Source organism: Cryptotermes secundus, unplaced genomic scaffold, assembly GCF_002891405.2.
Source record: "Cryptotermes secundus unplaced genomic scaffold, Csec_1.0 scaffold414, whole genome shotgun sequence".
In the NCBI taxonomy this organism is placed as follows: domain Eukaryota; kingdom Metazoa; phylum Arthropoda; class Insecta; order Blattodea; family Kalotermitidae; genus Cryptotermes; species Cryptotermes secundus.
This window is the reverse complement of record NW_019743151.1, coordinates 677,767-692,354: the sequence shown is the minus strand read 5'-3', so window position 1 is coordinate 692,354 and position 14,588 is coordinate 677,767. Positions and strand designations below refer to the sequence as shown.

Below are 14,588 nucleotides of genomic sequence, written 5' to 3'. Positions count from 1 at the left end.
CTTAGAACAACTTCATGAATTCTGTGGTCACCCCTACGACTTCTTAGAATATGAAACGCAGAAGCACCAACCCCTTGTTATGATAACATAAAGGTTGAATTTACTGCAGCTAATCTGGCAAGCAGTACAACTCCCAGAGAGACATTTCCTCTTGTATTCCCCCCACGGGGAAGAAAGCAAGGCCGCACAGAAGATGTGTGGTTAAAAAAAAAAGGGCCAAAGAAAAGATACACAATATTGGTGTGGTGAATGCTTCAAGGCGTCACCTGCTGCCATTGCCGAGATACCGGGCGCTCATATTATAAGGCAAGGTTATAAAATCATCTTTTAAGATCATTTTAGTGAAAGTTTCATGCTTCAAGGCCTACCCTACACTGCTCAAATTCTAAACCAACTGCTTCCATTGCCAAGTTATCGGGCACTCATATTATAAGGTAAGGTTATAAAACCACCTTTTAAGATAATTTTAGTGAAAGTTTCATGTTTCTATCTCATATAATTTAAGAACAATGTAGAATAAATCATTTTCGAGCAAAATTTAAATGGACGGCTGAATATATTACCGCCGGAGAGACACGGCAGTGGAATTTAAATGACCGCGCGAAAGGGTTAATTCATTTATTGCTGTTTCCAGATAATTACATTTTGGAACATCCTCAGATTATTAATTACATATGGTCAAGGCATTCTCCAACCAGTGCATACAAGCATGCACAGCAGCAAAAAAATGCTGCTTAACAGCAAATGTATCAATGATTAAATATCACACATCTGCCGATGGACTGTATATTTCAACCTTGAGAATACCAGCAAACATGTTATCAGGGGGAAAAGAAGAAGAAAATAAAAACAGTGCATGAAGTAATATTACAACTTTGTTGATTTTAGCTTAATGTCATGTTTGCATATTTAGATTTATCCATATTTATTTATTCAAGATTACCTGGAATTACTAATTTCAATATATAAAATTAGCTTGCAGAAGTGGTCCTCTTCTAAGGGTACTGATGACTCCGTAATATTTGGATGCAAACTTGTAACAGATGTTGATGAAGCACCTTCTGCCATACCGTATTCACCAGCCACCAACATGAGTTATGAAACTAAGCCAGTCTGTGAAGACACTGAATACAAGCACATAGAGCCACTACTCCTCTACCATTACATGCGGACTGACAACTGAAAAAATACAGTCTCAATATACAATACCAGGGCAGTAAAACTGCATGTAAATAAATACTTCCTTTTCAATTTTGATTTATAATGTTATAAGAAAAAATGTAGATATTATATAGCAAAACATTATTGGCTATTTATTACCTTAGCAACATTGTCATTTGTTTAAATGAGCACAATACAACCCACAATTTAGACCTGGGCACTGTTCACAAGGAATTAATTACTTAAAAACACTCCCATTTTACATAACACATTCAAGATTACTTCAAATAATATATATTTTGTAATCCGAGTGAAAAAACGGACGTCATGTTGATACATTCCCATAATGGGTCATTTGGCAACAGCTGTTCATTAACTACATGCTTCGTTTATTATTTTCGATTCCCGGGTAACCCACAGGATTGCCACAGTTTATGCTGATATTATTTTGACTTCAACACACAACAGATCAAAGGTCAATGATATGAATGAATATCACAACGCATTAAAACTGGGTCAACTAAATATAAATGTAAACTAGATTCATTTTATTCACCCTTGTGCACAACCATTCCAAGACTAAATTTCGTGTCTGTGTCAATGTTAATGTTGTAAGTAAATAAAATATTATACGTTTTTCATATGCAGTACCTACTTCAACATCTCCGTAACTCACATACACATCAAACACGATGCACAAATGTTAAATTTCATCACGCCCTCCATATCCATTTCCTACCAAACATATTTCTCGATAAGTCTGACGTTAACACATTACTACCTTTCTTACACCTTGTCCTGTTAGGCGGTTACAATACGTATTACACAGATCTTTCAACCGTATCAGACTACGAAAGTAGAGCACATGAAAACATACATAATCGCGCTGAAATTCTAGTGTTGAGGTTCAAAGGAAATCACAAAGTACTTAAAATAACAGAATCTTAAATATACACACTGGCTGTCTCATGTATGTAAAATACTATGCTAGCAAACACAAATATGAGAACCTAATTCGTCTACATATTATTCGATCACATTACAATGAACACATTAGACCGTGTAGAGGGTGTAGAGCGTGTTGAGCTGCATCTGAGGCAGTTCATCTGTGACGATCTGTGACAGCAAAGGCTGTTGGGAAAGCTGTCGTCGGCGGTTATATTTTTACTCTGTGGATATATTTGATAGCGGCATTGCTGGTCAAATGCGGTTACGTGTCCCGTTTAATTCATGCTGTATTGAAAGTTGAGTATGGAAGACTAATTATTGATAATTCATGGTAGTTTTATTTTTAACGTGAATTGAGACTGTTGCTGTATGCATCGTGCCGATTCCTTTTATTTGAGTGTTGTGTTATTCCCATATACATTTTATTAGACGAGCAAATGTTCGCATGCTTATGGAATATGGTAATGAAAAATGATTTGAAGTACTGAGGGTGTCAGTTATTAATGGCCGTAGTGTCAGAAAAAGAGACCCGACTGTTGAAAGGCCTTACATCTATTGTATGCAATAAGTACATATACCAAATACAATGAGTGAAAAAAGTGTTCGGAAAATGATAACCCGATTTCATCCCGATCATGGAGGAAACATAATTCTATATGATGATAATACAGTAGCTTATCGCAAAGCAAGTTTTGCAAATGCCCTTACGTTTAGTGAGAAGCCTTTACTTCCAGGAGAAATTTTTCTGTTGGAAATTGAGAAGAATGAAAGAGGTTGGAGTGGACATATGCGTTTGGGTTTGACGCAGTTGGATCCTGAAGCAGCTGCTGCAGGTGTGGGTGGTTTACCTGAGTATGCGTTACCAGATCTTGCTAACATGGGAACATCATGGATCTTTGCTATCACAAAGTCTCATAATAATGTTTATGAATATGGAAGTGTAACAGAAAGCTCAAGGCCTGAAGAGGCAGATCATAGGGTCTTGGGTGATGGGCATAATGTGCGTACTTCACGGGGTTCCATACCCCGTAGTCTTCTACGTCCTTCACCATCTAGCCCTGCTGAAGATATTCTTCCAACAGATGTTGGTAGTCGAATAGGTGTGGTTTATGTTCCAAGCTCTAATTATGGTAAAGGAGACTATGCTGAAATGCACTTCATTATTAATGGTGAAGATCAAGGGCCCTGTACAAAGGATATCCCTTATAAGGAAGGTCCTTTACATGCAGTTATTGATGTTTATGGAACAACAAAGCAAGTGAGAATAGTTCAGCTTTATGAAGGTAATTAACCAGATGTATTTGATTAGAAGATGATAATTGTTATAAATCATGAAATTAGTTAGATTGCTATGATATTAAATATAAATTTTAAAGTGATAAGTGAGATTGCATAAAATTAGATTATGTTACAGTTAAATTTGATTTGTTTTAACGTAGTAAAAACTTACATGTCACATTAGATGGAGTGGTTTGTATTTATTACATTTAAAGTTTTCAATATGTGACTGCTGGTTTACAGTTATTCCATAAAACAATATTTGTATTATGAACCAATTTGACAGTAGTATTTTATATTATTTTATTCTTAATTCCAGTGCCAACATTGCAGAGTGCTTGTCGTGATGCTATCCTTCAGCACATCACAAAGACAGCTGTTTCATCTCTTCCTCTACCTAAGATGCTCAAAGAATATCTTTTGTACCAGTCTTGAATTGTTGATTTTTTTTTTTGCATTCTGTTGAGTGGTACTGAGTTGTGTACATAGGTGAATTCTGTTCTTTCGTTTTAATTTACATTTTGGAAACAGCATATGTGAGTGAAACTAGTCACTGGAGATTTACATTCATGATAGGCCTAACTGCCAAGTAAATGGAAGGAAATGTGTATGCTAGAGTGGTGCAATGTGAGACAGTAGATTGTGGTTAGAGAGCTGATGTTATTAATTACTTTATTCCTAAGTTGAATAAAATCAGTAACAGAGCTTAATAATTTTTTGAGGTGACATGCACATGGCTTCAAATGCTCAGCAAGATTGAATTTGGAAGCACAGAATGTGACCTGTTAAATTGTATCTACATTTTTGTTTAGTGTCCATTAAATAAATATTTATTATCACTCACTCATAGAGCTGAACCCTTCTTGAGAAGTTGACAATTGTGCAGCTACTCAAGAACTTCCCAACATTTTATGGAACCTGAAGGTTCATTACCATGCTCACAAGAGCCTCCACTGACCCCCTTCCTGAGCCAGATCAGTCCATTCCATACCATCCCATCCTGTCTCTCTAAGATCCAGTTTAATATTGTTCACCCACCTATGCCTTGGTCTCCCCAGTGGTCTCTTTCCATCTGGATTTCCCACCAATATCCTATATGCATTCCTCTTCTCTCCCCTTCATACTACATGCCCTGCCCATCTCATCCTCCATGACTTGATCATTCTAATTATACTTGGAGGAGAGTACAAGTTATGAAGCTCCTCATTATTCAGTTTTCTCAAACCTCCTGTCACTTCATCTCTCTTTGGTCCAAATATTTTCCTCAACACCCTCAGTCCATGTTCCTCCCTTAATGTCAGAAACCAAGTTTCACAACCATACGGAACCACAGGCAAAATTATAATTTTGTATATTTTAATTTTTATGTTTTTAGACAGCAGACGAGGAGACCAAAGGTTCTGGACTGAATGGTAACAAGCATTACTTGAGTTTAATCTCAATTTTCCCCCTAATCAAACTTTTATTTGTTACTGTTGTTCCAAAATATTTGAAATGTGCCACATTTTCAAAGGCTCTGTTAGCTGTCCTTGTCTTGATATTGCCCTGCAGTCTGGTGTTGAGAGCAACATAATAGCTCAAACGGTTAGTCGCTGGCTTCCAACCATGGTGACACGAGTAGTTACTATAGGATTCTGACGATGGTGTATAACACACTGATATATTGGGTTTCTGGACTTTATCCATCGTCCTGGTTTTTAAGATAACAAATAAAAACACGACGTTTCGGAAACTGGATCTGTTTCCGTCCTCAGGTGAAGGAAAAGGGAAACACCTATTCTGTTGGGTCCGTTAGAAAGAGCTAGCCTCAATCACTGGACCAGAAACCCAATATATCAGCATGGTGACACGAGTTCGATCCCAGGTCTGGTCAGGTGGGATTTGTGGTGGACAAAAGTGGCACTGGGGCAGGTTTTCTCAGAGTACTTCGGTTTCCACTGCCAATCTTCATTCCACCAATTGCTCCACAATCACCCTCACCTATCATCCGAGGCTGGTACAATAAGCCAGAAGTGGCCACAGTACAAGGGACTTAAGTCCCACCCCACTAGTAATAAAAAAAATAGTTTTCTTTGTGTTTACTTCTAGACCAACCTCCTTACTTGTGTCAATTAAAGTTTGTGTGTTTTTCTTTATGGTATTTATATTATCACCCTGTAGATTCACATCATCGGCATAGACCAACAGCTGATGTGTCCTGTTTAATTTCAGTCCCACCTGGTTTTCCTGGACCTTCGTAATGGCATATTCTAATGCAAAATTGAAAAGGAGTGGCAATAAAGCATCTCCTTGTTTTAGATCATTCTGGATAGGGAAACCATCAGACAAATGATTACCTATATGGACTTCAGCATACGTTTCATTTAAGCACATTTAAGTCAGCCTGACTAGTTTCATGGGTACCCCAAACTCTTATCAGGATATTGCACAATACTTCCCTCCTAATTGAAATAAAAATATTATGTCTTTCAGACCGGCTCTGGGACTCACCCAACCCCATATCCAATGTGTACTATGGGCTCTTTCCCTGGTGTAAAATGGCCAGGGTGTGAAGCTGACCACTCCAGTTAGTGTTAGGTCAGGAATGTGTGGATCTATGCATCTACTCCCTCATATGTCTTCATGGCATAGTGCTTAGTTAATCACAGGGACAACTTTACCTTACTTTATTTAAATAAAAATATTACCTACACTGAAACTGTCAGTGACATATCAGATATAGTCTGAGTTTTGTTCTACTAAACACCTGGAAATATTTGTTGCCTGCAATATAATGTCTTGTAAGATGTCCAGCTTGAAGTAACTGAGAACCACATTTCTTCATTATAATTTCTGTAATCTAGTTTTGTTTCCAGAGCCTAGAGCTTTAGTGATATTCCTGTTGGTGACCACTGATTTATGTCGCCAGTCTTCACTACTATACCTTTACATTAAAAACAGAATAGTTAAATTGTATATTTACATCAAAATTAACCCACTGGCTTTGCCTTACAGAACTAATCTTCTCAGTATGTAATTTTGTCATTCCTCGGAGATGGTCCTTTTATTCTGAGTTTGGCCATATCTTAGATTACCCCCATAACACACTTCTGCAGTACTAGTATGCAAGGTGGCACTTCATGGAAGTGGAATATTCTTTTCATAAGGTGTTGATTTTTCCACAAGTAATTCTAGTCCCAATATATTTTCCCATACCCCAGAACCTCTATTGAAGTGGTTTACAAAGTATGCCAGCACCATGAGTACTTAAAATAATGCTATGTTCACAGTGTCAGTGTTTAAAATGAGGCAGTTACAATATACTGCAGTGGCATCAAAGTCTGTAATTAGTCTCTTCTCATCACGGTTTAAGTTATCACTTTCCTTTGTTGGTCTATACGACATAGTTGAAAGATGCTGGATATAAATATTATTGTAAAGATGGTACCAAATCTTAGATACATGTATATAGAAATATGTTAAAATGATCTGTGTGAACCAGTATGGAAACAGATTCTGGCTAATATATATACTGGGATTCTGTTACAATTACATCTGTCTGAATGAATCTTGAAGAGTTGTGTATGCAGTTTCTTACTGACTTCAGCACTTACGTTTTCTGTTACAAAAGCACAAATATATACTCAGTGTTCAAGTACATATGTTAAGTGGATCAACGATAATTCAAGATTACATCTGAACATTCCTCTACCTTCATCACAAATTATACTGTAAATGGTTATTTTTACTATACTTCCCATATTTTTGTATATGATAAATATGGGCTGCGCCATAGCTCAAGCGGTTAGTCGCTGACTTCCCACTGCGGTGGCCCGGGTTCGATCCCGGGTCTGGTCAAGTGGGATTTGTGGTGGACAAAGTGGCGCTGGGGCAGGTTTTCTCCGAGTACTTCTGTTTCCCCTGCCAATATTCATTCCGCCAATTGCTCCACTATCACCTGGGGCTGGTACAATAGGCCAGAAGTGGCCGCATTACAAGGGACTTAGTCCCACCCCACTAGCAATAAAAAAAATATGATAAATATTAGAAATAAGCATGCATAATTTTCAGTGCTAAAGCACCTTTAGACTTGTTCCATTAAAAATGTGATGACAAAACACTGGTTTTTTCTAGCAACTTTAATCTGAAGGGAATTTAGAGTAGTACAAATTATGCACATAAACAGATCACTAAATATATAGTTACTAATTAAAGTTCTGCTGCTTCACCACACTGATTTAAGCATGTTCCAGTGCCCTACATTTAACGATGCTAGGATCACCTAGACTTCTGAAGTTAGCATTACCACCATGTAATTTTCATTGGTGGCCTGATGTTCTATAATCTTAGTGCTGACAGCACTGTTAAATAACTTGTAAGAAAACGTTACTAGTTGTAGTATATTAAAAAATGTGAAGGTGGGACAACCTCCAACAGCAGGACATTTGTACAGAGTTTTATGAAAATCTCAGTTCAGATGTTACTGGGAGAGAATTACACGTGATGACAACTCCAGGCTGAACTTAGATAAGTGACTTACTGCAGTAAGTACACAAAGGGATTTTTTCTCTCTTAATGTGACTCCATGTTTCAACAGAAACTGCAAGTCTCATGATGAGAGATTAATGTGTGTATGTGTGTACATACATATATATGGGGTGTTAGAAAAGAGGGTTACGGTTTTTAAGGGCGTGTAGTACTCCCTCAAATGAGAAAACAAGTCCCAGTCAACATATGTCTAGAAGTCAGTTCCTGGTAATATATGGGAGTGAGTCTCTGGTTGGCATCTTAGGTCATCAGCTCTTAGGACCATTTGTCTTCCATAACAGACTAACAGGTGTAGTGTATCATCTGATGTAACATATGCTAAAAAACGAAATGACTTCCTGAATGTCAGAATGGTTGAGCCATCTACATACCATTATAATGTACAGCATCTGTCCTGCCCGTTATCAATTGTATCTCTGCTAATAAAACTGATAATGTATTCATGTAAGTACAAACGTTGTAGTTAGTAATTCTTCTGCTACATGCATGAGTTCAAGTACAAGTTAGCCTTTCACCATTCTTTCTCCTATAAGAAAAGCACTGGTATCATGATTAACCCTCATATTTTTAAAATAGCCATGGCAATGAAAAATATTCCAGAGGCCACAAAAATGATGCACGTGATTTGCAGAAGTTGGAGGAGTTAAATGCAAGTAAGAGCCATGAATAACAAAAATTACTCAAATTTCGGGTCACATTTTTCTCCATGGATATGCTAGTGTAGCACAAAGCAAGCTGAAACATGTGAATAAACTGAAGGTTCTGTTAAACCACAAGAATTATTTCGATATTAATCCCTGCTCTTGAAGAAATCAATAAATAGAAAAATGTACAGTTTGGGGTTCTCACAGCAGTGGTTATGAAGTTAGAACTCTTCAAACAATGAACGAAACCATATTTTTGGGGCTAAAAGTAGTTCTGAATGTTCAAGATTGTGATATCAACCAGACAAGCCATACCATTTTGATATCTTTCTTGCCAGTACACCTTCTCATATACATACAAATGAAACACCTTGGTTACCAGGTAATTTTTACCATAAGGGAAAGCTATACTGGGCGTGATCTACTGAAGTCTAGCAACAAATTTAAGAAACAATATCGAGGAACATTTGACTACAAATATGAGCTGGAACTATAGCAAATACAGTGGAACCTCACTTAACGAGCACCTCTCATAACGAGTAATTTGTATAACGAGCAAAACAAACTGTAAAAAAGTGACTCGCTTAATGAGTGACAAGAGCGGAAGTCCTGGATTGTGCACTTGTTACATCAGTCTGTGTTTAGCACTCGTTCTGCTAGCATCTTAGTGTCGCTTGTGATCACACATTTTTCCAAACTTGTGTTCAGACATTATTTGTGATTTTTTTTTTGTGCAAAGTTTAATAACACTTGCAAAAATGTCCCCGAAGAAAAAGCCGCAAAAAGACAGCCATAAGAGAATAAAAATAACCGTAGAAATGAAACGTAAAATCATTGAAAAGCGAGAACGAGGAGTGAGCGTGGCTGATCTAGCACGCACATACAATCGGTCTACATCAACGATTTGCACGATTTGGAGTTGCATTGTGTTTCACAGCAAGAAGTTGTGGAGGAGAGTTTGTCAGAGGAGCAGGAGGAGGTAACAGCAAAGCAACAATCTTCTGGCACAATAAGAGAAATGCTGAAAGCATGCGAAACTGTTTCATCGTACATTGAGAAGCATCACTCTAATAATGCAGTGGCTATATGCACTACAAATTTATTTAATGATAATGCTGTGTCGCATTTTCACCAAATTTTGAAGCGTCGGCAAAAACAATGTCTCTAGACAGCTTTCTAGTAAAAAAGAATTAGATATGTATCATAAATAATAAACTAATTATTTCGATTTTTTTTGTTTTCTGCAAATCGAATTTGCATTCCAGGTTGGTTCATTCCGCATAGAAGAAAATATGAAGATGATTCACGCTCCTTAACAATGTATATATAATTTTCTTTGAATAAACGTTATACATAAAATTTTTTGAGTATTTTTTTCGGCATGGAACGCATTATCGTATTATACATTAATTTATTTGGGAAATTTTTTTTTGCATTACGAGTAAGATTCTGGAACGAATTATGCTTGTTAAGCGAGGTTCCACTGTATGTCACTTTTGACACCAGTATTGATAGCTTCTAATCTCTTGACTCATTTCCCGGAAGTAAAAGGATTGCAGAGGAAGAAGCTGACTTAGGGGACATCAGCCAATTTATTGAGCAGCTGGATGCTACACTTTAATATTTAGTAAGCCTTAAATTGGAACTGATAATTTGTGGTGATACAAATATAAATTACCCTAATGAAAACCATAAAAATATACAGTTACAATCCTTATTAGATACTTATAATCTAGCTCAAATAATTGACTGTCCGACTAGAATAGGTCCCACTTCTGTCACACCCATAGATCATTTCTTCTTAGATAAGAATGTCTTCAATAAATTTCAAACCCATTCTGCAATAAATGGGTTTTCAGACCATGATGGGCAAATCTTAGTACTTGAAAATGTACAGGTGATAAGGAAAAAGGACCATGTAAGAGCATTTAGGGATATCAATGATGAGAACATAGCATACTTCCAATGGGCATTACAAAATTAAAACTGGGAAGCAGTTTATGATGAAGAGAACGTTAATATGAAATTTAATAAATTTCATAATACCTTCTTAACAATTTTAGAAAACAGCTTTCCCCTGGTGTACAAAAAAAAGAAAGACACCAATAAATGGATAACCAAAGGTATACGAACATCTTGTAATCATAAAAGAGCTTTATACAACTTGGTTAAAAAATCAAAGGATGAAAGATTGGAATCATACTATAAAAAGTACTGTTTGACATTAACAAAAGTAATAAAAGAAACTATGAAACTGTACTACCAAAAACTTATAAGCAACTCAGAAAACAAAATACAATTAACCTGGAAGATTATTAATAGAGAAACTGGGAAAAGGAGGGGCCCAGATAATATAACCGAATTGAAAGTGGGGAAAGCAAATTAACTAATACTAAGGAAGTAGTAGAAGTATTAAATAAATACTTTATAACTGTAGCTGAGAATCTGGAAACGAAAAGTGTCAATAAAAATGAAGCTATTAAATTCTTAGACACTCTGAAATTTGATAAATTCCCTGAACCTACAATGGAAGTGGAAATAAAGAGCATACTTATGTTGCAAAAATCAAAAGATTCTACAGGATATGGTGGCATTTCTAGTAAGATATTGAAATATTATATAACTAAGATAAGTAAACCATTGTGTCACATATTTAATGCATATTTTGACCATGGAATATATCCTGATAGAATGAAATTTCCCTCATTAAGGCCTATATACAAAACAGGTGAGAAGGCAATTATGAGAAACTACAGACCAATATCATTGCTAATAAGTTTTTCTAAGATCTTTGAAAGAGTGGTGTACAATAGGATAAAACAACACATATATACAAACAATTTAATATCTTTTGCACAGTTTGGATTGAGGGAAAACAGTAACACAGAAATGGCAATATATACATTAACTAATCATACTTTAGAAACGTTGGAAAGAAGCAATCACTCATTAGGAATTTTTTGTGATTTGACAACAGCATTTGATTGTGTGAGTCATGATATTCTTTTGAGTAAATTAGCAACATATAAAACGAAAATATGGTTGAAGTCCTATCTGGAAAATAGAAGGCAAAGAATTGAACTGTATAATAATGAGAATGGAAAATGCTGTTCAGATTGGGAAACTGTCAAATATGGAGTGCCATAGGGCTCGATTTTGGGTCCTTTGTTGTTCCTTTTATATATTAATGATCTGCCATCAGCATTAACTACTGACAACAAGTCATTATTGTATGCCGATGATACAAGTATATTAGTGTTTGGTATTAATATCGATTAAATTCAAGAAAGATCTAAACTTATGTTAAGTTCCTTAAGTCAGTGATTTAAATACAATGGCTTATCCCTAAACTTGAGGAAAACTAAAGTGTTAAAATTTGAAACAATCAATCGTGACAATATGCCTGTACATTTAAAGTTTAATGATGAATTATTACGAGAGGAAACTCATATTAAATTTTTGGGCATTGAAATTGATAAGTTCTTGAATTGGATGACACAGGTTCAATCACTGTTACCCAGATTTGGAAAGACATGTTATGCAATATGAATTATGAAAACATATAGTAATGTTACAACACTTAAAATGATATATCATGCATACTTTCATTCATTCATGAGATATGGAATAGTTTTTTTGGGGTAATTCATCAGAGGCCAAGAAGACTATTAGAATAATAATGGGGATGAAACATAGAGAGTTATGTAAGCCAGCATATATAAAGTTAAATATATTAACTCTTTGACTGGCGCGAAGGGTATTTAAATCCCACCCCTGTCCTGGCAGGCCATTTAAACCTTATGTCGCTAAGATGCATGTGCTTGCTTTTTTCTAAACAACTTCAACAAAAATTGGTTTTTAAAAATGAAATTTTCAGGAACTATTAAAAAGACAATATTTTATGCAATAAATGTCTTTCCATACCTTTTTAGTAGTTTTTCTTCATGTGATAAACATTGAAACATGAAAGTTTGCAGAGAGCCACACAACAGCTTGCACACATGATACTTGTTTCTTTTCTAATCTTGTGCTTAGCACACACTCGACACTTTCTCATGGCACCATTCTTCTTATTGTTACTGGGAGGAACATGGACCATTTTGTGAACTTTCAGGCCACCCTCTAGACGATTTTCTGGGTCTTTAACTGGTGGTCTTTTCAAGGTCGCGTGCGGAGGCCTGACTGCACTCGAGTCTGATGCATTATTTTCGTCATTCACTTCATTCCTTGACTGTTCTCCCTCTCCACACTGTTTGTTTGGTTCTGTCATTTTTTCTACACAGTTCAATATAAAATCTTTTAATTTGTAATTTCTCCTCTTGTATTTTTCTGGGCGTCAGGCACCGCACTCGTGTTAGCTAAATGTTCATCATTACTGTCTTGTGGATCATTGTCTATCACTGTATTATTGTCACTATCAAATTCATCCAATTCAGGAATCATTATTTCATCGCCACTATCATCATCAGCACAAATCTCCTTCACAACACTTTCCAGCTGGTCTGTAGGAACATGTCGACAATTGCTGCGAGAAGACACGGTGAAACTGAATGAATGTGAAATATTTTTTGAACTTTTCCTTCTCAGAGGGTTCTGAGAGTAATATAGACCCCCACAAAGTTTACAAGGGTTCTTTACAACCATGCACAAAAACTACCATATATATGTCTTTGGTTGATGAGTGCCAAGAGAGCAAATAAGGGAAGAGATTTTCAAAGCGTTAAAACACGCCAACGCCAGGGAACGGTTGGCATCACCCCAGCGTTAAAACACGCCCGCGCCAGTCAAAGAGTTAACACTGGTCTCTCAATATATTTTATCTCTGATGACTTTTATGATAAAAACTTGGAGTATTTTACTTTTAATTATTCAATTTATGAGAGACTGACAAGACAGGAAAGAATTTTACATGTCCTACAATCACATCTTGCAATGAGGCAGAAAGGGGTCCATTGCATGAGCATAAAAATATTTAACAGTCTGCCTGATTATTTGACTGATTTAGTACATGATAAAAAACAGTTTACAAAAGAAATAAGGGATGTCCTAATACATAATGTCATATGCTGTTGATGAATTTTTGCTCTTCTGTTGGGATCAACAGCTAAGGAATAGAAGGGGAGTGCATGCTGACTGATGGATGTCCCACAGTATAGACAATATAGACATTAAGTGTAAATATAATCTGTATTTTATGTATTTATTTAGATGCACATTGTTTGCATTTATGTTTGTTTGTTATTGAGATATGGCATGTTGGAATTGTAAAGATGTACTGTTGTTTGTATAGCTTGTGACATGTTTCATATTCAGTGCAGATTGCACTTATGAATATCCTGAAACGCAGATGTATGTATGTATGTAAGTATGTATGTTAGTGAAGTTATAAAATAATAAAATGTGAATTATATGGAAAATTGCCTTAGGAAAGTTAAACTAGAAGATATTTTAAGTTCTTACAATTTGAAAAGTATTATTACATTTCCCACAAGGATTGGACCAAATACATCTACAATTATTGATAATATATTCATCGATGAGCAGCAGTTTTCTGATTATGAAATTCTTCCAGAGTCTAATGGGCTATCTGACCATGAAGCTCAACTATTAATTGTACATTTACCAACACTCAGTATTACTAAGAATGATGTATATTTAATAAGAAATGTAAATGATTATACCATGGCAGATTTTAGAATGAAATTAAGTTATGAGAATTGGGAATCGGTCTTTAACAATAGTGATATTAATATCAGTTTTAATCATTTCTTAAATATATTTTTAAGACATTTTTATGCATCATTTCCAATTACTCAAAGCAAAAAAAGTAAACAAAGCTCATGGATTACTACTGGTATTATTGTTTCTTGTAGGAAGAAAAGAGCTTTGTATGCGGAAGTAAAAAAAAACAAAAGTCCTATAATAAGTATATATTATAAGAACTACTGTAAAATATTAACCAAAGTGATAAATCAAGCCAAAAAGATGAACTATGAGAAGCAAATTAGTAAATCAAAAAATAAAATTAGA

General features: G+C 35.6%; 2 protein-coding genes across 22 annotated transcripts in view; one reads left to right on the top strand and one right to left on the bottom strand.

Annotated features, from left to right (window-relative positions):
- LOC111873842 (transmembrane protein adipocyte-associated 1 homolog) overlaps nt 1-14,588 on the bottom strand; it is a 72,496-nt gene that overhangs the window by 50,666 nt on the left and 7,242 nt on the right. For 2 of the 21 annotated variants that reach the window (XM_033755253.1, XM_023868851.2), the window contains exons 1-2: nt 1,321-2,279; nt 944-1,179 (exon numbers count right to left, since the gene is read on the bottom strand). In XM_033755253.1, coding sequence (XP_033611144.1) covers nt 944-1,092 — 149 coding nt within the window. In that variant the 5' untranslated portion in view covers nt 1,093-1,179; nt 1,321-2,279. Of the gene's footprint in view, nt 1-943; nt 1,180-1,320; nt 2,280-14,588 lie in introns of those variants that run through there. The other 19 variants (XM_023868872.2, XM_023868871.2, XM_023868855.2 and 16 more) reach the window with 18 other exon arrangements.
- Nucleotides 2,305-4,234, top strand: LOC111873846 (neuralized-like protein 2). The gene is made up of 2 exons (XM_023868874.2): nt 2,305-3,392; nt 3,707-4,234. Exons 1-2 carry the CDS (start codon nt 2,696-2,698, stop codon nt 3,820-3,822), a joined length of 813 nt encoding a protein of 270 aa, XP_023724642.1. The 5' UTR covers nt 2,305-2,695; the 3' UTR covers nt 3,823-4,234.

Bases quoted from the DNA above. Each gene is read 5' to 3' on its own strand.
- LOC111873846 (XM_023868874.2), top strand. From the start codon at position 2,696: ATGAGTGAAAAAAGTGTTCGGAAAATGATAACCCGATTTCATCCCGAT. The intron at 3,393-3,706 runs GTAATTAACCAG...TCTTAATTCCAG, and splicing joins AATAGTTCAGCTTTATGAAG to TGCCAACATTGCAGAGTGCT.